Source organism: Neopelma chrysocephalum, unplaced genomic scaffold, assembly GCF_003984885.1.
Source record: "Neopelma chrysocephalum unplaced genomic scaffold, ASM398488v2 Primary Assembly neopelma1_45, whole genome shotgun sequence".
NCBI classification, from domain to species: Eukaryota; Metazoa; Chordata; class Aves; order Passeriformes; family Pipridae; genus Neopelma; species Neopelma chrysocephalum.
Window position 1 is genome coordinate 11,006,976 of NW_020897704.1, and position 23,949 is coordinate 11,030,924.

The 23,949-nt window shown below is 43.1% G+C and overlaps 2 protein-coding genes across 14 annotated transcripts in view; one reads left to right on the forward strand and one right to left on the reverse strand.

Moving 5' to 3' along the window:
- Positions 1–16,941, forward strand: part of SRPK2 (SRSF protein kinase 2) — a 139,416-nt gene extending 122,475 nt beyond the window's left edge. For 3 of the 6 annotated variants that reach the window (XM_027679372.1, XM_027679371.1, XM_027679370.1), the window contains 4 exons: positions 7,389–7,458; positions 8,172–8,264; positions 8,701–8,793; positions 15,292–15,476. In XM_027679372.1, coding sequence (XP_027535173.1) covers positions 7,389–7,458; positions 8,172–8,264; positions 8,701–8,793; positions 15,292–15,476 — 441 coding nt within the window. Of the gene's footprint in view, positions 1–7,388; positions 7,459–8,171; positions 8,265–8,700; positions 8,794–15,291 lie in introns of all 6 variants that reach the window. The other 3 variants (XM_027679369.1, XM_027679373.1, XM_027679374.1) reach the window with 3 other exon arrangements.
- KMT2E (lysine methyltransferase 2E) overlaps positions 13,991–23,949 on the reverse strand; it is a 62,585-nt gene continuing 52,626 nt past the window's right edge. For 5 of the 8 annotated variants that reach the window (XM_027679360.1, XM_027679361.1, XM_027679362.1 and 2 more), the window contains 6 exons: positions 22,306–22,394; positions 22,091–22,204; positions 21,849–21,940; positions 19,490–20,956; positions 18,007–18,116; positions 13,991–15,196 (listed from right to left, as the gene is read on the reverse strand). In XM_027679360.1, the coding sequence (XP_027535161.1) occupies positions 18,045–18,116; positions 19,490–20,956; positions 21,849–21,940; positions 22,091–22,204; positions 22,306–22,394 (1,834 nt within the window). In that variant the 3' untranslated portion in view covers positions 13,991–15,196; positions 18,007–18,044. Of the gene's footprint in view, positions 15,197–18,006; positions 18,117–18,678; positions 20,957–21,848; positions 21,941–22,090; positions 22,205–22,305; positions 22,395–23,949 lie in introns of those variants that run through there. The other 3 variants (XM_027679365.1, XM_027679368.1, XM_027679366.1) reach the window with 3 other exon arrangements.

Here is a 23,949-nt window from a genome sequence, read left to right on the forward strand (position 1 = left end):
AAACAGCTCTGAGGTAGGGATTGCCTTGAAGACCTTAATAGCTCTTTCTGCAGAAGACTTGTAACAGAGATTAACAGCCAGGGAAACATTCCTGATGTGGAACTGCAAACTCCCAAATAACTTATTTAAGCTGTCTTTGGAAATTATGATTTTAATCTCCCCAATCCCTAGAGCAGTCAAGAACTGTGAAGTACCAAAGTGTTTTAATGCCACTACAAACTTGCTTTCTCAGATTTGGTTTCCTTGTTGTACCTGCTTGTGATTTAGAAAATGCCTTTTGAAGTTACCGTGCTCTTTTTCGTACTTAATTCAATTTGTTCCATAATTTTTATTGTTAAGTGTGTTTTCAAAAGGATTGTCTGCTGGACCAGGAGGTGTTTATTTTCAGCCAAAATACAGCTCAGATACCCCATTAACCATGTTGTCCAAGACTGTCAAAGGGGAACAAAGAGATGACTTTGTCATGTTTGGTTGCTTGTACAAGTCCAGAGTCATTAAGGGCATTTTTGGAAGCAGTACTATGCAAATGAGTGGTCCAGCAATATAATAAATTTGGTATCCACAGGGTTTCTGTGTCAGAAATTTATGTGTGTGTAAAAAACATCAATCTTTTTATGTGTCCTGGATTTTATGACGGAGTATGTGGAATGTGTTGTACCAGGATTCACCTGGGATCTTAAATTGGTCTTGTGCTTTATGGATCTCCATTTGAGCCTCAGGTTTTCACTGCCTTGTGCTTGCTAATGAAATAGTCTTGCTCACTGAGAATAGCACTGAGGAAGAGAAGCAAAGCTACTGGTTCTTGTGTTGGCTTGTATTTATGGCATAAAGTGTGTTAAGTCAAGCGCAGAGGTTGTGTTTTATCACAGCAGCAGCTGACTGTCTTTTTTTCATCATACCATTTGCCCATCAGTTTTACATAATCTTTAGTAATGAGGATGGAAATTATATTTTAAAACAAAAGCCTCTGATAAATGGGCCTTAGGCATGCAGAACATCTGCGTTCCTGTGTGCACAGCAACTTCCAGAATACCCCCTTATGAATCTTGCTTCTGGGATGTGTTATGTCTGTGTGTAGAGGGTTCCTTACCTGGCCTCTGCTGGTATGGGTTGGCTTCACCTAGGCATGAACTCCATGGTTTCAATGCAGCTTCCAGGAAAGAATAGTCTGTTTTATTTGTACTGTCTTCAGTATGTGAGTAGCCAGAGTTTCTGGTCAGGATTACTTGTGCTGGAAGCAGACTTAATCGGGGACATGTTAACGACTCCACACAAATAGCAGAAGAGGGCAAAATAACTCAGTGCTAATAACCTTACAGTGCTGTTTCTTTGATGTTATGTCAGTGAATAAGCAGCATTGTAAGCCAGCAGCCTCTCAGCTGAATCTTCTCATTTTAGATGGTTTGACGTGGCCCAGTTCTTGTGCCCCAGACTTCTTCGAATCAGATTTAAAGGATGAACATGAGTATCCCCAGGCCAGTACCAGTCCTGTGCTCAGGTGATCTGAGTCTCTGAGTCTTTAAGAAAAACTAAATAAAAAGGAAGGGGAAAAAAAAAGAGGATGATGCATATCTTTGGGAGCTTATAATCAGTGCATGCACAAAGTGCTATGGAATTAATGAAGGAGTTGGATGTCAGTGGGCTTTTCCAGACCACAGCGGAGTTGTTCACTTGTTCTGTGCTCAGCAAAGCATGCAGAAAAGTGTAACATATATTTTTTTCCCTAGACTTTGGTGACCTCAGGCGGAGTGATTGTTGCTGTCATTTTCTGGATGTTTATAAATTTTGCTAGGGAAATTGTACAGTGCTCTTGTGTTTTTCTTTTAACAATGTGGCCTATTTAAGTGGAATACCCAGATGCTCTCATCTAGAGCTAGAAAAAGCTAGACACTGGGATTCACTCTCCATATTTATTAAATTCCAGAAACTGTTCCCTTGCTGTACTAAGCCCTAATTTAATTCTGCCAGTGGGGAGGTGCATCTCTCAGTTTCACCCCAAAAAAGGAATAGGTTTGGAGCCAGCAGTACCTTTGACAGGATTGAAACCACTCTTGATGATTTAATTTTATCAGGCTGAATTTCCACATTTGCAGTATTGAGAGGGTTGCTTTCTGTAGAGCAGAAACCTGAACAGACACTGCATGATTTAGCATTTCCTAAATCCCAGAAAACATGGAACACAGTACGCCACTGCTGCTGCCAAGAAATCCTGGCAAGATGAGGGAGTTAGTACTGGCAGACGGCATCCCTTTGTATTGCTCCTGGAAATGACTGCAAGCACCACGATTCTACCACTTTTCCTTGTTTATGCTCTGGATTTGAGACAGGAAAAACACCTGAAGTGATGAGTCTCATCATGACTTTTGTTGTTCATTATGTGCGCTCTTGTTTGAGCTGCAGGGAGGAGATGACTTTATCACAAGCTGGGACATGAACAAGATATGTTTTTAACACTTTTCTGAGGTGGCTTTTCTGGAGAGTTGTGATTCCTGCAATATCTTGTTTTTACAATAAGAACTAGCAAATAGATCATAGCTGCAGATCAGCAGGAAGTCAGGGAAGGTGAAAATTGTACTTGGTATTTTATCTGCCCAAAGAGAATATAAATGATGAAAGAAAACACTACTGAGCGCGAAGGGAAGGGGATGGGCAAAGAGCTTTCAAAATGAGGGAGGTGCTACTACAAGCAAGCAAGCAAGCTTACAGTGGTGGGTTTTTAGTATGAGCATTTCTGTTCATGTGAGAGAACTTGGAGGAACAGAATGAAGAATTAGCAGGATGTAGTAACTTAGGATGTCAAAATAAAACCTACATGTAAGTGCTTGTAGGTAATTGGGATCTTGTGCCCCTGATTTACTTCTTTGTATGATGTCCTCTAACATGGGGTGGAGAGGTAACTGTCCTTAACTACTCTTACAGTGTTGTAAGCAGGGAAAAACGATCATGTCTCCATGGGATCATGAGTATTATCATGCTAGTATGTGTGAGTGGCACATAGCAAAGGTGTGATGACAAGCCTCAGCCTGCACAGAGGCAGCAGTGTGAGGAAAAATGGAAAATCAAAAATGTGGGTTTGAGAGGAGAAAAACCTGAAGTCGTTATGCCCATATTTTTCAGTAGGCAGATACAGTACAGAATGCTGTTATTAATCACTGTACACCCTTTTTGAGGGTGGTGGGTGGACAACCTGAAACATTTAACAGAAAATGATTTTCCAGAGAAGCTGACTTTCCATGGGATGTTCATGATTCTGAGATAGGAGTATGGCAAATAAAAGAACACTGTTTTCTTTCCAAGCATCCCATGCAAGTGTCTGTTTTGTATATCTGGCCTTTCTTATCAAGTACTAACCGTGCAAAATACCTTTCATATTCTTTCCATTGCTCGACTCTTCAGAGGGAGATGTCCATGGGAAACTGTCAGGAGGTGTACGTGTCTCAAAAAGCTTTTTGCTCTTCTTTCCATGCTCCCACTTACCTGTGGAACAGCATTCTTAAAACCAAGCCTATTTTTAAAGCAGTTACAGTCATCTCATTCACGTCTCTTCATTTCAGCTGGGGCAGAGAAACTCTGGCCAAGAGCCGGATCTCATCTGTCAAAACAATAATTCTGGCCTGTAGCTTGTTGTCCTTTTTCAGTTGGAGCTTCAGTTCAGGGAAGCTGATGCAGTCCAAGTGAATTGTTCTTCTAGTCCTCTCCCAGACAGCTTTCCCTAGGCATGCATCCATTTTTCAATGACCAGATTGAGAACACAGCTGTTACACAGTGAAAATGTAGCTGTTTCCAATTGTGTGATTAGACATGGATCCATAATATCCAATAGTGATGCCAACAGTTCAGTAGTGTGGTAGGTTCATATACAGTCGTGTGGCAGGAAAGAAACAGAGCCTCTCCAGAGCCTATAAAATAGCAGTGTGACTATTGATATGAAAGGTTCTCCATCTGCAGAAGGAGAAAAGCAGTTTAAGTGGTTTTTTTGTGTTAACCTTAGGAAAGTGGTAAGTGGGAATTGCGAGTACAGTCAGTAAGGATGGATGATTGCCTTGGGCTTCTGTGGCATATGCTGAGTGTGCTGCATCTTGTTTTTTATCTCCGTATAATAAATGAAATGCTGGCTTCTGCTGAGGTAAATGTCAACATTAAGTAAAAAACGTAATAGTATTTCGAAATTGGAGTTTCTGTCAAGAAACTAGTTTTTATAAATTAATACTTTCAAAGGGAAACTAAGTAAATTATGGTTAATCTGTATTTGTAGCATCATTAAAAATACAGCCAAATTTAGGTTTAAAGAGATTTCTAGTAGTCTGCCTTTTTCTTGAACCAGGATTGACATGAAAATTAGATGATTTTCAGAGATGAAAATTCAGATGAAATTCAGAGCCTCGTCCAGTTTAGGAGTACATACCTGTCAGGATGGCATTTCCACAACCTTTCTGAGCAGCCTGTCCCAGTACTCAGCCAGTGTTGCCAAAGAATTTTTTTTCCTTGTATTTGATTGGAATTTCCCATCTTGCAGCTCTCGTTTCCTCCCTGTTGTCCTTTCATTGGGAAGAGTGTATCTTGGTCTTCTGTGTTATTGCCTCCAGGCAGTGGAGTGCAGCAACTGAATCCCTCCTCCTCTCCTTCCCCAACCTGAGCAAACCCAGCTGCACCAGCCTCCCATCCTGTATCCTCTGCTCAGAACACCTAAGGCCAGGTCTTCCCTGGCCTTTCTGCAGTTTGACAGGCTCGCCCTCATGCTGGTGGCCCCAGACTGGTCACAGGTCTGCAGGTGCACATGTGAGTGCTGAGGAGAGGGGTGGTCCCTTCCCCCAGGGCTGGTGACAGGATTGTGACGTACAGCACTGTGCTCACCCTGCGGGTCTCGGCCCCCTGATGCCATCGCAGAGTATCAGCGACTTCCCTTACGGGGGCTGGGTGGTTGTATTTATTACAGCTGGGTGTAAAGCGTGGGTAAGTACTGGGAGTAACCAGGAAGTCCAGAGCAGCAGTGTATGGCCAAAACTGTGGTTCTGAGTAACCAGTGACAGAGAGCTGCTCTTCCAGCAGCACTGACTCGCTAGTGGGATGGGCTTTCCAGTGCACCGTGTGTTTGGAGGTGGGTTTAAAGAGCAGAAGAACCCTGACTGATACAATTCAGAGGTGTCATTGTCCTTCTTATAGCTATTTATGTGTTTATTAGGGTATTTTTAATGCTGATTCTTTATGATAAAAACCTAGGTCTGGGTTTTATGCTTTTTTAAATGAGGCTCAATTAATTTCATTTATCTTGTACTGCGTAGCCAGTCTGTCCTACAAATATCTAGGAACATGTTACCAGGTTGCCACAGATGAAACTGTGGGACATTGTCCTCCATGGATGCTAAGAATTATTACAAATATTTATCCCAGCACCTGTCTCTAGGCTGTCCCCGTGTGCATCTGAGTTGGAAGTTTTTCATTCTCAGTGCAGAGTCCTTTAGGGAGAGTCAGGAAGTAAATATGTGAGGTGCCGTGGCTCCAGCCCTTCCTGGGATAGTCAGAACTATACACAAAAGGGAAAAAAGAAGGAGCATCATTTTGAAAACCTTTAGTTTCTCTTCAGTGAGAGGGTGGTATAAATATCCCAAGCCTATGAGAGTTTGCAGCTTTTGCGATACACAAACCGATCTAACATTCAGAGTATCAAAGTGATATGTTACTTCTTGTGCTCCTCTCTGGACAGTTTTTACAGTTTTTCATTTTAATCTTTTTTGTCCCACGCAGACATATCAAACTATTAATACTTCATTTTTTGGGACAGAAACTGTATTCTTATGGAGTCTACCTTTGTGGCTAAATTCAGCTACATTTTCATTGTTCTCTGGGAATCTGTTACAGCAGTGAGTTTCTTAATGTGCTCAGAAATCAGCCCCATCAGCGTGTGTTCTCCTAGGAAAGCTGGTCCGTGAGATACGGAGGGGACACTTAGATCTTCTCAGTCTCATGTTCAAGACAATGACAATGTTCTCTGTGTTGTGTTTGGGGTCTCCCCCAGCCTCTTCTGGCTACTGTTAAAATCTATTTCAGTTTAGAAATCTGGTATTTTATGAAGTCCTTCAGACTTTTTCCAGCTGTAAAATGAAAACTGTCAATGTTGAGCTAAAAGTAGAATAAAAGAAAAAGTGAATGACTGTTTATTAAGTGATAGTGACTTTAGAAATTAAAGGCCCATTTATACGATCAACAGAAATGTCATCAAGGGGCGTTCTTGTTTTCTTGGCTGCTATGTGTGATTGCAGTGAATTATGTTGGCTGTAGCCCACTTGGATGACACTGCAGTTCACAGCTTGAAAAAGACAAGTACCCATAAATAGGCTAAATTTACAGGTGATTTAACAACTCCAGCTTATAAATTGGAACAGAAAACTGTCTATTTTCAGGAGACAGATATTTTGTAGTAAATGTTCTAACAGAATGAAATCCCATCCAGAACTGTGCCAGGAAGTTCTGCCTGATTTTTGGAATGGTTTTCTGGATCAGATGTTTTCCCGGGTCTTGGACATGGAAAATATTTTGGTGTTTAAACCACCTGGAAAAAATAGGATTCCTGTAGCTTCTTGGGCAATTGCTGAGCCAGAGCTGAAAGAGAATAGTTTAACAAATTAAACTAGAGGAATCCATGTTTGTACATGAGGGACTCTCATAGTTGCTTCAGTGCTTCTTGGCCTTTCATATTCATTGCACCCATAAAGAGAAACTCAGGTTTGCCCTACCATGGCACAGGGTTTTCATCCCATTGAAGCATTGCCATGGCCTGGAGGAATCAAATGTCATGTTGTCTGCTCTGGATTCCCCATTAGTGTCAGTCTCACTGTTTACCCCATCATTGCAGTATTTACTTTGATGATTTCTGATTCAACAAAAATACTTCTAAAAAAATTGTTCTAGAATTTGAGTCTTCCAAGAAGCTTACCCTGCGTGCTAATTTCAGGTGGTTAATTATAGCTATAAATGGATTTTATTTGTGATTCAGACTTTTATAGTTCAGTCTCCAGTGTGCAATCTGACAGGTAGAGCCTTCAGATACATGTGTAGCTCTTATTATATATTTAGAAATACCTCTGAGCCTCCATTAACTCACACAATCTTAAGATGATCACCAGACAACACATTAGTATGTAAAGCCACATTGAACATGTTGCCAGGCCTCCAGCCCCAGGCTGAGTGTGGGGCTCTCCAGAGCTCAGGTTCCTGCTGTCCTTGCACTGCAGGAATGATGGTCCCCAGGTAAGATGGTCCCTCTCCTCAGTCTTGACCTTTGAATGTTAATTCCCTCTCGGTTCTGAGACAGTTGTGGTGTTTTGCTGACATCTTACAATCAAAAACGTTATTTCTGAAATACCATAAATATGTCTGTTATGTTATAGGCATTCGAACTAGCGACTGGAGATTATTTGTTTGAACCACACTCTGGTGAAGACTATTCCAGGGATGAAGGTATGAATCTTTTGAGACACAATAAGAGTTTCTACATATTTTCATACTCCTCTTCTTAAATTTCCAGTGAGCTTACAGTGGGGTTAAGTTTTGTGTTTGAGTAGAACTGTTCATACACATTGTTTTCAGAATATAAATATGATTTTTTTTCTTTTTAGTTTTAAGTTCCACCACTAGCAATGGGTGGGCAAAAAGTCCCTTCTGCAGATATTCATCTACTTAACAACTGCCTGAAGGAATTAAACTGCCCTTCTTGTAAGACTGCATATGTGTGGAAACCTGATTGAAAATAACATTTTAGTTTAGAAAAGAAACGACAAATTTGAACTTGGTAGTATTTCCTCTTTATAAGAGTGACACTGGAATAATGTTTACATTGTGTATTCTTATTTGAATTAGGCAATTACTAATTTTTTTTTTTTTAAATCAGAGTTAACTCCTGCTTCCATCTGTATACCTGTCCATTTTCATGCTTGTTTGCTTGTAAATGCTCTTTGCAGTGGTAATGTGGGCATCATTCACTGTTCCTAAATGCTACTAATGATGCCAGAGCTCTGCTGATCCTGGAAACCTCTGCATGGATTTGCTGCAAACATTGTTGATTTGAAACTATTTCTGATTTTTTACTAATTCCAGTTTCTTTCCTCTTCTTTTTTATCCCATCCTTTCCCTGCCCCTTCCACTCCCGTATCCTTTTTTTCTCTCCCTCATAGACCACATAGCACACATCATAGAGCTGCTAGGCAATATCCCAAGGCACTTTGCTCTATCTGGAAAATATTCTCGGGAATTCTTCAATCGCAGAGGTAGTACCTCTTCTTTTTGAAAGGTGCCGTGATGCAGACAGAAGTGGAATTGCTGTTGCTGGTTATAGCACATCCCAGTGAGGAGCATTTCCTGAAATCACACAACAAAATTTTCTTTTTGAAAAGCAAAATGCACAGGAATCTCTGACAAATTTTTTATTTTTTTAACCACGTGTTCTGAAAAATAACTATTGGTACATTTTAAATTACGTGGCAAAACTTGTTTGTGGCAGCTGATACTCAAACATTGTTTTAAGAAGGAAGTTTTGCTGAAAGGATCTTTCCAAAGTAGCCACTGAGCAAGCAGTGTGCACGTGTGATTTTTACCAGGATCAATCTATTTCTGTCTGTACCGGGCCAGTGTTAGTGTGTGCATGCAATGTACTGATTAAACTGTTGTATGTTTCTGTTTTGCTGGCAATGTTCTCCAATGCAGACCACATAGCATTGATCATTGAACTGCTGGGAAAAATCCCTCGAAAATACGCTATGTTGGGGAAATATTCCAAGGAGTTTTTCACCAAAAAAGGTAACGGTATTTATGCAACACTAATTTAAAGCATAATGCTATCCAAAAGGAGAATATGTTCATTTATGGGTACTGAAGAAATATATCCGTTTAAATGGAGAGCTCTTATTGAAGAAGAATTTTGGTGTAAACTTGGCTTTCTGAGAAAAGCCACAATTTGCAGTATTCATTTCAGTATTTCATTTAAAATTCATTTTGGGAAGTACTCAACAAAGTGTGGATGTTAACAAGTGTCTGTGTGAATCTGTTGTCTGATGTTTGTGCAAATGTGAGGACTCTCTGCGTAGTTTGTAATGTGGTGGAAAATCCTCTGTCAGCAACTTTGGATCATACGTGGTGGTCCAGCAGGTGCTGCTGGTAAGAAATAAAGGAGGTGGGAAGGGAATACTTGGGCAGTGGACACTCAGCTGCGTGCAGTCGGTCTCATGGGAGCAGGCAGAGCAGGGGGCTTCTTTGACACGTGAGGGAACGTGGTGATACCTCAAGTGTCTTTTGTCCCCTCCGTGTGTGAGACAGCACTGTGCTGTATCGAGGGACAGGGTGTGTCTGAAGCATCCTCTTACATGGCTGGGGGAATATCTGGGGCTATCAGCTGCAGCTGGTGAGTGCTTTCCTGCTGGACAGGATTCCCTCTTGCCCGTGACTCCGCAGGCCTGAGCGCAGCTCGTCAGCAGGGCCAGCGCTGGCCAGCCAGTGGCATTGGACACGTGGGGTGCTGGGGGGGCTGAGGGGCAGTGCTGGGCTGCAGCAGCTTGGGGTCATGAGGCAGGACATGATCCAGTGATTCATCCTCCCTCCTAGGAGAGCTTCTTGTTCTGTGCGTGGATATTTCTGGTCCGGCAGGGACCTCTGCAGCCTTGGTGTCCTAAAGGAGGCTGTTGATGGTGTTAGGCACAGTGCAGAGAAGGGCAGCAGTGATGATGTAGGAGAGAGCAGCTGCCCTTTGGGGGAGTCTGAAGTGCCTGGGGCTTTTTAGTGTGGAGCAGAGAAGGCTGCTGGAGGAATTGTCGAGGTTTTCATAACTGGGAATTCAGTGGATAAGCCGAAGACAGAGCAGCTGTTTGCCAGCACCCACTGTGTTAGAGCTGGGGGAAACTCAGTGAAATTTAGAGGGGGTGGCTTGTTTTAAACAAGCACTTCCCTATTCAGCAGACAGTAAGCTTCAAGAGCTGCCACAGGGGGCAGAGAGAGAGGCTGTATCAGCAGGCTTAAAACAGTCTCCTGTTAACTGAGATGAACAAACTCAAGGCCCACAGGCATCCCCAGACAAGGAGTGCGGCTGCTGGAGTGGGGCAGGGCCTGCAGAAGGGCTCCTCTGCCAGCCCTCACTGCCCCTTCCTGTTTGTCAGAGGCTGCGACTAAATTAGAAAGACCCCCCCAGCCTGACCCTCCCTTAAAGTATCTCATGTTCCTAATTTTCACCTTACAGCAGATGGGTTGGCATTTTCTAGTGATGTCACAGAACCGTAAAATGACCAAACAGTTATTCAGTAACTGCAGTGTTGGCAGTGCACAGAAGAGGGCAGTTTGTAAAATTCTTGTGAAGTGGAGAGTTTCTCCTGCTTCCATGAGCATCTTCAACTGCAGACTGTCACTGTTGTCCTCTAGGGCCTGAACTTCAGTGACATTCCTCAGAGGCACTGAGGGTGCCTCTTAAATCCCACAGGGTGGATTTAAGCACCTTAAAAGGCTTGGGTTCACCCACCACACAAAACATAAATGCGAGTTTGCTATGGAAGATTAAGTAGACTCAATTCCACCTGTTTCTACTCAAACCAGAAAATCTTAAATGCAAGACAAAGGAGTAATAGCCTAAGCTGCATTTTCAGATCATCCCAGTTATTCTGCTATTGCAGGCTGGGAAAACTGAAGTGCTTTGTGGAAGAATAACAGAGGTGGCAAGTTTCCTGCTCACTTGAGCATCTTTTCTTTGAATTGGGTACGAGGTATCCTTTTCCTTTTCCCTGCCATCCCAGTACTGCCAGCCTCCGGTGCCCCCAGGAGGGATTTGCATGTGGTGGGCTGGCAGAGATAGGCCAGCAAGCTGATGCGTTTTGTATTCATCTGCTTGTGTCCTGAGCACTGGAGATCAGAAGCCCTGTGGCACAGGCGTGAGGCTCTTCAGAGAATTTCTCTTTGTGGTGTAAAGGTGGGCTTAAAAAACTTGCTGTGGGCCCCTGTTTTGAAAACATCAGCCTTGGGGGAAAATAAAAAAATCATGATTTTTGCTCCTGTCCATAAGTTTGACCTCAGAGAGAAGCTTTAAGCATTTCGGTTGAGCTACTGAAGTCACAGGCACAAAAAGAAAGGTGTTAGCAACTAATGAGTTTACAGGATCGAGCCCCTTCTCAGTAATTGACTGAAGCAGTTTGTGACATTCAAACTGGAGGTTGCGTTTTAAAAAGGAAAAGCATTTGCAAGTCACTTCTTAGTCACTATAACACAAATGCTCACATACTTTTTATAGGGTCTGATCTTGATTGAGCCCAGTAATAACTCTCAGGAGTCCTTTTCTCCAGTGTCTTCATGGCAGTTATTTTGACTGTAAAAATGATTAATACATTTTGGCATTAAAACCTGAAACACTTTTATTTTTCTTCTGGTATTTGCTAACTCTGTTCCTTGTGAGCTAAACCTGTGCAAGATGTTAGCCAGGTGCTGGCTTTGCCTTTTGAAAGATGTAACAATGAGAAGTACTGCTGCTCATTTACTATCCTGGAAGGGAAGGGGAGGGCTCTTCTCCACCTCCCTCACTTGCATCTGCTGTACTGGGAGACCTTCCCAGCAGTCCTTGTGTTAGTTCTGGGGACCGTGTCATATGTACATAGCAGCAGAATATATCCCACTGCTGCTTCCCCAGTCCTTCATGTCATCCATGTCTTACTGTTCAATAATCTGTCCTCCTCTTGCCTGGTGACACATCTTAAATTTGTCTTTGGCAAATTTCATAGACTAGTTCTGGTTTTTTGTGTTATCGTCAGCAGAGAGAGAGCTTTAAATAGCATCTCCCCCCCAGGTCCTCCAGCAATTTTTTTAGTGTTTTCCTTCTGACTTAACATTGCACTTTTCAGAGGGATCATTGCTGCCTCTGCTTTGGCAGCAGGGGTTTTACAGCTCTGACAGCTCCATTGTCCTCTGCAGATTATTTCCTGTGTGCTTCACTATAAAAAATCTAAATAAAGAGCTTCTGCTAGGAAGATCTCACTTAGTATTACATTTTTAGCATTTATTTGAAAATTCATGGTAATGCCCTGAATATGGATGGTGTCAGACCGGTGGGGCCTGTGCTTTTAATTTCTCCCTTAAATACAGGTACGGGCTTGCTCTCCTCACCCTGCCTAGTACAAGCTTCATTGAATAGATGAAAGTATGTGTTGGCAGACACTTCCATTTTCTGTGCTGCTCTCTTCCGCTTCAGGATGGAAACGAAAAAGACCCACCACATGAAAATTAATTCTTAGGGTTTTTTGTCCACCTCAGTTGTGTTAATTGTCTTTTACTTAACCTATTTTTATTCTATGGTCAGCATCACGATCCTTATTGAAAACTGAAGCACTAGTTTAATTTGTGGCCCCCACACAGATAATTTTTACTGTATCCTACCTTCTTAAACGCTTTTACAATCTTCACAGAATTTCTTGTGGAAAACTTCAGTCCACAGTGCTAAAATAGTTCCTTCCTCAGCAGAAAAACTCTACAGAATATTGTGCTGGTCTTAGTGTGAGCATTTACAAAATAAGGAGTACTCAAACAGCGTGAACTTGCCTTCCACAGTGACGCCAGGAGCCTCATCATGCAGTCTTACCTTACCAAATCTGAGGGAGGAAAGAAGCTGGAAACAATATAATGAGAATGCAGAGATGAAGACAGTGCTGCATGGAAACACACACCCTCCCCCAGAGATAGCCTAGTTTGGTAAATGATTGCAACAACCCTTGCAATGATTGCTGTCAGCTGGGGAAGCCATGGACACAGCTTGATTTTTTTTTTTTTTTTATAATAATTTTTTGCTTGTACTCAATAATAAGTCACTGTTTTCTATCGCTTTTAGGCAGTATTTGAGTCTGTGCTTACATAAATTACCTGTTCTTATAAGTAGTCACCAGTATACACTTTTGGAAACCTTCCAAAAGGTAAGATTTTCAGCAGTTACATTTCAGAGTTGCACAAAGATTTAAAGGGCTGAGAGTGAGGCTGGAAATGAATATGCTGCTCTGAGATGTGCTGTCCTTCCTGTATGTTCATACTGTGGGACAGTTGTGGGCCCAAAGTGGAGCCTTTTTGTGTTTGACTGGTGGGTACTGATGGGACACATTGGTGCTGTAAATATTCAGACATAAAACAGGAGAAGGCAGCCTCTGCTTACAGTCCCCTCTCAGAAACCCTCCTGCCCTGTGAGATGGAAAGAGGACAGTGGGCCAGCTGTGGGTAGCACATCCTGAGTTTCTCTTACCAGCAGGATTTTTGTTCACTTGCAAGTGATGGATCATTTGCACATTTGCTCTTTTGGGGACCTTGTGACAGGGGCTGGAGTGCTGCCTTTTCAAGCACCTCACCCTGTAGGACCTTCTGCTGAGGGCTGAGCCAGCAGAAATGTGGCCTGCTGAGCCTTTGGGGGTTTTGTTCCATTGCACTGAGATGCTCAGCTTCTTGGGCAGTCTGACACAGGTTTCTTCTCCTGCCCTGGAACTTCTCTAGCCAGAGGAATGTACAGAAAATCTGACTGCGAGCTGATGTCTGATGGCATTTTATGGGCAGTAGGTTACAGCCACGCATCATAACCACCGGGCTGGCAGACCACTTTGCCTAAATATAATACGGCCTGGATGCCCCCTTACCAGATGGTGTAGTGAGCTTGTGAAGCTGTGGAGGAGACATGTTCAGCCTCCTGTTGTGGGTAAGAACCCATCACTCGCCTCAGCAGTTCAGGGGACATTGCAGAAGCACCACAGTGGTCTCTCAAGTTTTTTGCCGTGTCATGTGGAGACTGTCTGGGTCAGACGTACGCCTGGGAAGAAGGGAGATGGCCATGGGTTGCCTTAAGAGTATAGAAATATGGCAGAAAACAACTGCCCTTGTGTTCCATCTGGTCCTCAGAGATCAGAGGGCTGGGTGCAGCTGGGCTTTGTTACTGCTTAGAACAGATCAGGCGCTCTTAAGTCTGGTCATGTTCAGTAAGAACTTTCACAAATGCAGATTTGTGACTAGTGTAGTTTATTGAAACAACAGGCTGTAGGTTCTCGTGTGAGATTGCTGGTGATAAATGTATTAGGTGTACAAAATATAAGTGTATAGCAAGCACTGTGTACAAGTGTTCCTGGGTATGCTCCAACACAGTCAGAAGCACAAATCTTACTAGACGGGTGTCTCTGCTTTGGGATAGAGAGATGAGCGAGCCCATTGACTCGTCTCATTCTCTTCACAGAGGATTTCAAATGTCAGATTGATCCTTTTGGTAGAAGTGGAGGTGAGACCATAGTCAAATTCCCTACTATTGCCATCATAAATGGGGGGGGCAGCCAGGTCATACATAAACAAGGGATATCAAGAGCCTCGATTACACAGGCTGCGGGTCTTGCATAAGGTGACACCTCAGTCCCTCTTCCACCCAGCTGATTGCAGCAATAAGGGTCATCTGGCCTGATAACCTGGTAATCCATGGTTATCCCTTCATCACATACCTCATGGCTTGAGGCCTCATTCCTACGCAGTGGAGGAGCAGGAAACTGAAGAGTCTTCCCCATCATGCCAGATGAGCTGTAGGCAGACCCGGATAATATTGCTGAGTTTAATGGCAGACGGGTTCTCACCTGCTTTGGTCTGAGACACGTTGCCAGGTTGGCCAGATGTACGATTCCCCCCCTCTGTGAGAATTCAGATTCTGCAGCTGCTGCCACCACTTGTCTCAGTGGTTGGTTGAAGGAGACGTGGGCAGCAGCAGGTGCTTCCTTCTCAGGAAGGATTCAGACCAAGCCTCCTGGGGGTGTTTACCTGGGAGATGGAGCAGAATCCCTTGAGTGCCAAACCTCCCTGCTCTGCTTGGTTAGGAATGAATTGCTGCTCTGCTGCATTGCTGGCAAATGCCATGGAGCAAGGCAGGGACCTGTGTTTCTGAGACCTCTGTCTTGGGATCGGAGCAGATTTTGTAAAACTTGGGTTCACTGGCTGATGAAGAAGGAAAGGCCTGCAGTGTTCTTTGCCCACGGTGTGAGCCTGTGTGTGAGTCTTTGTGTGTGGGAGAGTGGAGACAGCAGGAAACATCAGTGGAATCCACGTGTCACATGCTGTCTGCTGTAGGAATGGTTTCTTGGTTTTGACATCGGATATATTCGTCTCCTTTGAGGACCTCAAGCTTGCTGTGTGCTGTCCTTCGTCAGCAATGATTCTCAGCCTGGTCAAGGTGCTGTGAATGCAGAGTGGGAGAAAAACGAAACAGGGATTAGTCGCTAACAGGGATAATGAGGTGTTTTTCTAATGCCATTCACTTTCTGTTTGCAGGAGAACTCCGACACATTACCAAGCTGAAACCTTGGAGTCTTTTTGATGTGCTTGTGGAGAAGTACGGTTGGCCTCATGAAGATGCTGCACAGTTTACAGATTTCCTGATCCCCATGCTAGAAATGGTCCCAGAGAAACGCGCTTCAGCTGGAGAATGCCTTAGGCATCCATGGCTGAATTCTTAGCAGAATCTCCCAGCTGTAAAAAAAAAGCCAGCAACCACTTTCCAATGCGTTGGACCTAAATGGTGACTGTCACAAAATCTTTAGCAGGATCACACGTGAGCTGGCTTCAATCCTCAGACCTTTATTTTGCTTGAGGTACTGTTTGACATTTTGCTTTTTGTGCACTGTGTTCTTGGGGAAGGGTAGTCTTTTTGTCTTCAGCTAGTAGTTTACTCACCCACTTTCTTCAGAAAACACTTAACGTGTCTTTAAGCATTGTTTCTTGTGTTGTGTGACATTCAGGATGTCAGATTTTTGAACAAAGGAAACTTCCCCCCATGTGTTTTGGCAAGTTTTGTAACTATTTATGAAAAAAAAATATTTTAGCTGATGCATATTATATAATTTACGAGTGTAAGAAATTTATCAAGTCAGAATTGAGTTACGGTGAGGAATTGTACAATTTTATCTTCTGGCAAAGGGACATCATTCTTGTATTATAATGTATGTAAATGCACCCTGTAAATGTTTATTTCCATTTAAATATGGGACTGGGGACTCAATTTCAGAGTAAAGCGACTTAAGTTTTAGAGAGCTTTATAGCAAACCAATTGCATGTAGTGGACTTTAAACTGCTTTAAGGAATTATGTAAACTTTCTATTCTGCAGCAGTTCCCGTTCATTGGATTTTAAACAAAGTGGCTCTGGTTTACAGGATTTCATTCCCCAAATGGCACTTTAAAGGAAGGCTAGACTTCTTTCTAATAAAGTATGCATTACCATTTAGCACTCCCTTTTAGAACTTTTGCCTATTTTAAGTGCTTTTAAGAAAAGAAAAATAGCAATTTCCCTACAATGTGATAGTGAAGACATGGTACCATATGGTGTTGCCTTTTTATAAGCACTGTAAGTTGTACTATACCTTAAGAAAAAGAAAAAAAATTAAAAGTAGAGCATGAGAACCACTCTCTGTGTAGAATTACTGATCTTTTATAATAAAAGTGTGTGCTTGGCATCAGTTAAGGAAGGATATAGCTGCAGACATTTACAGGGCAGTGGGTAAAATAATCCAAGAAGTGAGATCATGCTCATTCCATTCATAGCTTTACATGTTTCTAAAACAAATTGCACTAGCTTTATTCTTTCCCATCCGTAGACATACGACTGCCCATTGTAAGTTGCACGCAACAATTACGTGTTTTCTAGGAAAGGCTGCATCGGCTGAAGCTTATAGGCAATACAGATTTTAGAATGTACAGTATGGAGGTGTGTTTGGGCCTCTTTTAGAAGTCAGTGGGATGAATGTAAGCTTACTCCTGATCTTCATGTAACTACGGTGCCACTTTTTTCTTGACTTTGTCCATATGAAATTTATTCACATGCCTTTGCAATAACTAGATTGTGAGAAGATAGCCCCATGCTGTAACAATAACCAGTTGTTTGAGGTGCTTGCAGTTGTCTAATTAAAGTGTTTTGTTTTTTCAGACAGTGTTGCTGGTCATTGGAATCTTTGCCTAGCCACGACTCAGCTGCTGTGCTGGAGGGGTGGGGGGCGGGGGCTGGCGTAGCCTGGCCAGAGAAATGCAGCTTCCTGTGTTCCTTTATGAAATACCTCCCCTGGTGTCAGTCAGAGCAGCCCGAGCAGTCCTGTGGCAGGAGGGCTGGGAGTGGCTGCTGGGTGAAACCTGGCAAAACAGGGACTTTTCCTACCAGCTGTTTAACTCCTGTCACAAGCGAAGGGCTGGGGCAGCCACTCCTCCAGAGAACTGCCAAAGCCCCGGGTAGGAGAAACTCATCCAGTGCTGAGGCCCTGACAGCAGTTGGGTTTCAGGACCATGTGCCTTCACCCGCATCCCTGGAACTGCTTTTAATGGCTGCAAGGACAACACTGGTGTGAAGGATGATGCCACAATGGACTTGAACTGGAGGTAAAAATTATGTTCAACTTCACAGCCAGCCTGGCCCCTTTAGTGCCCGTTGCAACACCTTAGAAACACGTTCTTGAATACACAGAAAATGCTGGCACTGGATTAAAGTGCCAGGTCAAGCCAGGGCAGGCAAGTGAGCACAACAGGCACAGCTCTCCTCTCTAGCCTGGCTATGGCACTGCAGAAGCACTTGAGGCACCAAGGCCTAGTCCCACTCTGCACTCCAGTGCAGCAGCTCCTTGTGCTGCACCTAAGACCTCTTGCCCTGCACAGTGTGCGTTTTACACTCAAAATGATGATGTCACTTCATGGAGGTGTGGAAGCGGGGGCAGACAACCAGTTTTGAATACTGGGCTCAAGAGGCTGATGTAGATTTTTTTCAAAAACAGTGATGAGCAACTCCTAGCTAGAGTGGATTCAGTTTTCTGCTGTTGATGGCCTAATCCTGTCCTACATCAGGCTAGTGCAAAACATAGCACACTCCCCACAGTGTGTGTTCTGCAGAGCCAGCCGGTGTTCAGGAAAGCATTTCTAAGTGTGTGATTTGAACTAATACAATTAATTAGAGGCAAATTAGAATTTAAAGTGGCCCCAGTTTTTGTCTACAGGTTAAAAAGAATTACCACTTTTTTTCAGTGAGTAGGAGCAGCCACTTCCCCTCCTATCCCGTTTCAGCTTTCCTCCCACACTGGTTCTCCTCTCTGGTTCTGAGGTGGAGCCATTGAGCACCGTCCTGTTATGTGAGCAGAATTGAGAGCAGTTACTGCCAAGATAGAAGGACACTGTCACACACCCATTACAGAATAACTGCACCCATAAGCACTACAGCAGCTGCTGCTCTTCTGCTGCAGGAATAAACCCTTAAAAAACCGAAGTGCTACACAGTTTGTAACATTCTGTGCCCCCTTACAGCATCACACACTCAGCTCCTTTAAAGTCTGCACCACCAGCAGGGCCTGAAAAGCTACAAAAACAGAAATAGGAACTACAATGAACTACAGCTGCAGGTGGCTCCACGTCTGTAACCACGGTCAGAACACCTCTAGCACACAACACTGTACCACATCACTGCCCCTGATTAACATCAGTAAACTGACCCAAGACCCTGCTGTGCCTGGGGGGATTCTTCCTCAACCTCCCTTCCTCCAGCCTGTTCCACATCTGTCTGTGCTACAGAAGTAAAGCCACAGCTAGAAACTGCAGGGAAGTAAACAGCCTCGCAGGGAGCAAGAGGGGGTGTTCCACAGACCTAAGGCCACTTCCCTGCTAACATACCACCCTTTCAGGACAAGTAGTTAAAACTGACATAATTGTGATTTATTAACATGAATTAAAATGCCCAACCAGTGCTGCAATGTGACAGTATATTAAAAAAAATTAAAGATCATATACTGTACTACTTTCACAAAGATCACACTTTTTTTTTGCAAAAGACTTATTATATACAATACTATATCAAATGAAAGAAGCTTTAAGCAACTTTACAAGCGAAAGAAATACAGTATTTACAGCACTCGTCAGACATTAGAAACAGTCTATACATTAAATTACAATTTCTGCAAATAACTGATGAAACAAAAAGCCATGTCCACACCAAAACTATAAAAATCTGTATTGCATTGTTTCCTATCTCTATGCACACAAAAAACTGTTGACAGAAGAAAATGAAAAAAAAAAACCTGTTAGTGCCATCACTTAGCCTGTGTACTTATTTAATTACATATGTATAAAAGTAATATAGAAAACTTTCACTAAATGAATTTAACTGCAACAATAAAATTTTAAACATTATGCAGCATCAAACCTACTGCCAGAAAAAACAGCTGGAATGTCCACTTACAAAATAAAAAGAAATACCTAATACTGGCTTAACAGCACATTTTCAGGAATTTTAAAAAGCAAAAAATGGAAAGGATACAATGGAAGAGCACTGGTGTTTGCTTTTATACAAAGTATCATGTACAAGCTTTAAAAAGTACCTCGAATAGGTACATATTAAATATACACAGTTTATATTACAGAACATTTTAAAAATGTTTATAACTAAAGGGATCTGTTTTAATGCCACCCTGACCCATGGTAATTGTTCTGAAAAGTGGGCGGCACCTGTGCTCTGTGGATGGGGATCTGTCCCGGCACCGGCGAGGCCTGCTGCTGCCCTTGCACTCCGTGGGGAAGGGTCACGGAGCCGGGGTGAGGGCAGAACCCGGAAGCAGTAGGTGTTGCAATACTGTTTGGTCCTTGAGGTTGGATGTGAGGACCCTGACCAGGGAGTGGGCAATGAGGTCCTGTGCCAGCAGGCTGATGTTGAGGTCCAGGTCCTAACGTCGTGTGATGTGGGGCTTGCGAGGAATAGGAGGACACGCTTGTGTGAGCGTTTGAAGGGAAATGGGGGGGTCCTTGATGAGAGGGGTGGTGTAACCCTTGTGCTGATGCCGGGTGGTGGCCCGAACCGATAACGTTGGAGGGAGGGGGTGGAGGGGGGGGAGGTGCTGAGTTTACAACATGCTGGTGTTGTGCTTGCAAACCTTGGTGTCCCGGTGAAGGATGGGGAGGTTGGTGGTGGGGGAGAGGACCTGGTGGCGGAGGAGGTGGTGGCAAATGGTGACCAGCAGCTTGAGAATGAATGTGCGATCCAGGAGCCACTGCCATGGCATGGACCGGACCGACAACATGTGCTACAGAGTGCTGCTGATGAGTACTTTGCTGCTGGACAAGGTGAGGCCCTGGCGCAGGCGGTGGTGGAGGCGGCGGCGGAGCAGCGGATGCCGATGCCTGGTGATGAATACTGGGGTTCTGAGACGGCAGAAAATGCCCTGCAGCTACGTGGTGTCCCGGCACTGTTTGCTGACCTGCAGTGCCAGGAAGTGCTTGATTTGGTCCAGATGAAAACACAGTCTGTTGGGGTATGCTGCCCTTCAGCTGGCTGTAGCTCTGAAAGTTTCCAGAGGGCTGCTGGCTTTGATAGTAAGTAGAAGAAGGGGGTGGAGGGGGTGGAGGAGGTGGCGCATTGCTGTTCAAATTTTGTTGGTTAAACTGACTGTAAGAAGCTGAGGATTGTCCTGATGTTGTCTGAGTGAACAGGGGCCCGCTCGCCTGCGGCTGATTACTGGGCTGAAGGGTCGGTGCTGCCGGATAGAAGGTTCGGTGTGTTTCCCGCTGGGGTGTTCCAACTTGAGGTGACTGTGGATGATGAGGTCTGTATGGAGATCCCAACTGCTGTGAGTGAGGCTTTGGTGACAAATAACCGTGCTGCACAGGCGCGTGAGGGGTAGATGACTTGGGAGGATTTTCTACATGAGGCGAAGGGGGACAATGCAGCTTCAAAGGTGCGGAAGGCAACTTCTGTGAATGTGAGAGTTGCTCAGCAGAACTGCGCAGATGTGATTGAGATGGATGATTCTTTGAAAGTGCTTGGACGTTGTTTGTCAGCTGTTTTTGTTGCAGCTCAGATTTTGGATGGTTCGCACATTCGGTCTCAGGTGCATTAGCTGCAGTTTCCCAGTGTGAATCTGGTTTTGTGGGTGTTTTCCCAAGTGACTGCGTTGAAACTACAGGATTCGGTGAAGAGGGCTAGAATGAAAAGAAAGTCAAGTCAGTGCTAGACATTCAAAATATTCAACCATGCATGCAGCAGAGAGAAAAGAAGATCTCAGAATACCCTCCCTGATGGCAAAAAAAAAAGTGTCAAGGTGCAGGATAAGAAAACATGGTGTAAGAAAAATACGAAAACCAGAAAGATTAAGCTTAGAAAAACATTATTTTTAGCAAGTATGTGTCAGTAATTCTTCAACGTCAAAGACTAGCAGTTGTATTTTAAAGTTGTAACAGAAACATGACCCATCAGGTCAAAGTCTGAATCTGTTATGTGTTAAAAGTTTTGGATTTCTGAATCTGAAAGAAGTAATTCCAGAGAAGACCATTTACAAAAATAAAGCCATTTTTAGAGTGATTTAACTTTTTAAAGCTGAGGTAGTGCAAGCAAGCAGACTAAACATTACAACCTGAATTACTTCATTTAATATAGCACAGGCAATTACTCAACATCCTCCTCTGTATTATCAGTGCCCTGACAGACAAAACAGTGCCAAACCCTGGCACGACAAGAGCAACCTTCTGCTAAGGGTAAATCACATCCCTGCTGTTGGTTCTGAGTGCCAGTTCTTCAGCACTCACCCCTCAGAACAGCACTGGTACTGAATCCACTGACACCATCTCTTCTCTGTCTAAATGCAAGATTATCTATAAATAGGTACAGATACTGAAGGAACAGCACACAGACCGACTTTTCAGAGTGTATGGATAAATATTCTTACAAGTGTTTACTGTGTGAAATTACTGCACAGATAGATGAACGTGTATGTATGTAACCTAAGTAGTAAACAATAAGATTACCGTTTTTAAAGATACATCACAGATGTATATGGCTATTCCTATGCTTATTGTGTAAACACTGTTACTTTACCTTGCTTGCTTTTGACGGACTCTTACAAGTCCTTTGTGAAGTATCTGGGGACGGACATTCAGAAGTTGGCTCTGGATTTTCAGAATCAGGTTCTATAAAAATCAAGCAGAGATAAATATCAAAGTGGGAAAATCAAATCTTTTGCAGAGATCACTAAGCTCTTTATATGTGACTTTAAAAGAGCTATTAAAGCTGTTACAAGAGACTATTTAAGTGTCATACAAGGTCATCTGCTTACTGACCTTCCATAAATTCAGTCAAAGAAGGGACCTTAAGCTGCAACTGGGAAATGAGATTTGAATGAGATGGAGACTGAACATGAGACGGTGAGCATGGCCTACAAGGTGATTCTCCCCCTACAGATGAAGCAGACCCAAACACAGTATTAGAATGATTACAGACTACCATGAGGGAACTGGTTAGATTTATACACCATCAACATGATAAATCAACTCACCACTGTCCTTGTCTTTCCTATGATCACTGAGAAGTAAAGCTCTCTGATAACTTCGTTCTCTCACTTGTTCCACAGAGGTTGATGCAGTCCTGCAAGAGAGAAGCACATTTTAAATTTAAGATGTACTCCCACGGACCAAATTTAGGACAATGTATATGCAAATACAGAGTCAGAGAGTTTACAGTGTTGGTTTCATGTAAAACCAAATAACTGGATGTACATAAGGAACATTATTAGTTAAGTGGTTTGTATGTATTTTTTCCCCACTTCAAATACACTGATTTCCTGCAACCCTGTTACTTTACAGGAACTGGTAATTCCTCTCAATAAGGAAATACCTGTAGATCAGTGGGATTGTTTTCTAAACAACTGAAAAGTAAAAAAATAAAGGTCACAGGTACTAGTTCCTAGTGTCCATTTGTAGAAAACTGTCTTCTTCCAAAGCTGGAAACTGGAAACAATCACCTTATTTGTTTGTTGTTAAGAATCTGCTCTTTAATAGTGGATCCAGAATTGTAAATAGTGCACTACTACAAATACACCTCTGTTTAAGCTTCTACATTTACTTGCCAGACAGTGGGTATGCAATGACAGTCTGATCTTCTCTCTTACAATCAATTACATCTCTCAATCACAACCTGATCAAGAACATCATAAATAACACTACTCCACAAAACTCTGCTTTCCTTTATGGCAAGGACATATGGCATTATTCCATGATAGTGGTGCACTGAAATAAATTTTGGTGCTGCTGTGCAGGGTCACTGCAAAATCCTAGTAGTTAACTCTGTTTAGCCTGTTTCCACATCCTTTGATTACAATATAGTGCAGTGTCTTCTGCACAGTGAACTTACAGCCACTTTTCAGTGGAATGCTTAAGACTGCACTCAACGTTCTCTCCCTTCGACTGGCTCTACAAAATCCTTCTGGAACAGCTTCTAGAACAGCTGGAGCATGAGAGCAGAAGGATGTTCAACTCCTCAGCCCATGTTCATCCCCAACACAGTAAGGCCTTCACTACAGCATGAAGAACATCTACAGGGTTTATTTTGCACTAACATTTTGGAAACATTGTCACCACAGCTGACCATCTATTTTAAGGTTACCAAAACCACAGTGAAAAATATGTGCAGTGTTTTATACAGACTGAAGTCACTCTATCTCATCCCCATCCATACTCCATCTCTCCTCAGGATTTTTGGTTGTTAGGAGTACCTGGCATGGCATTCAACTGACCATATGGTCTGCAAGCAAGGGAACCATTTAACCATCCTGAACAACACTGTCAGTGTCATCACACACTCCCTCCCTGAGCAGGAGCTGGTGGCCGGGCTGCAGCCCTGCACGTGGCAACTGAGCTACAGCAAACATTCCACACATGTTCCAGCCACATGACTGGAACACAGACCTCCTAAGGTCTTCCAGAAGTTTTGTTTTGTTAATCAATACAGATTATTCTCCTGTTCCACCCTCTTCCCCTACAGCACTTTTGGAAAGGTTTGAGATTTAACATGAAAAACATTCTCTTCAGTCCACAGACAAAGGAGTGGAAACAAGGAAACAAATGCTCAAATTAACATCTCTGTTGTTCTCAAAAAATAAAAAAGGAGAGCAGAATTAAAATAATTTAACCAATGTCTTATG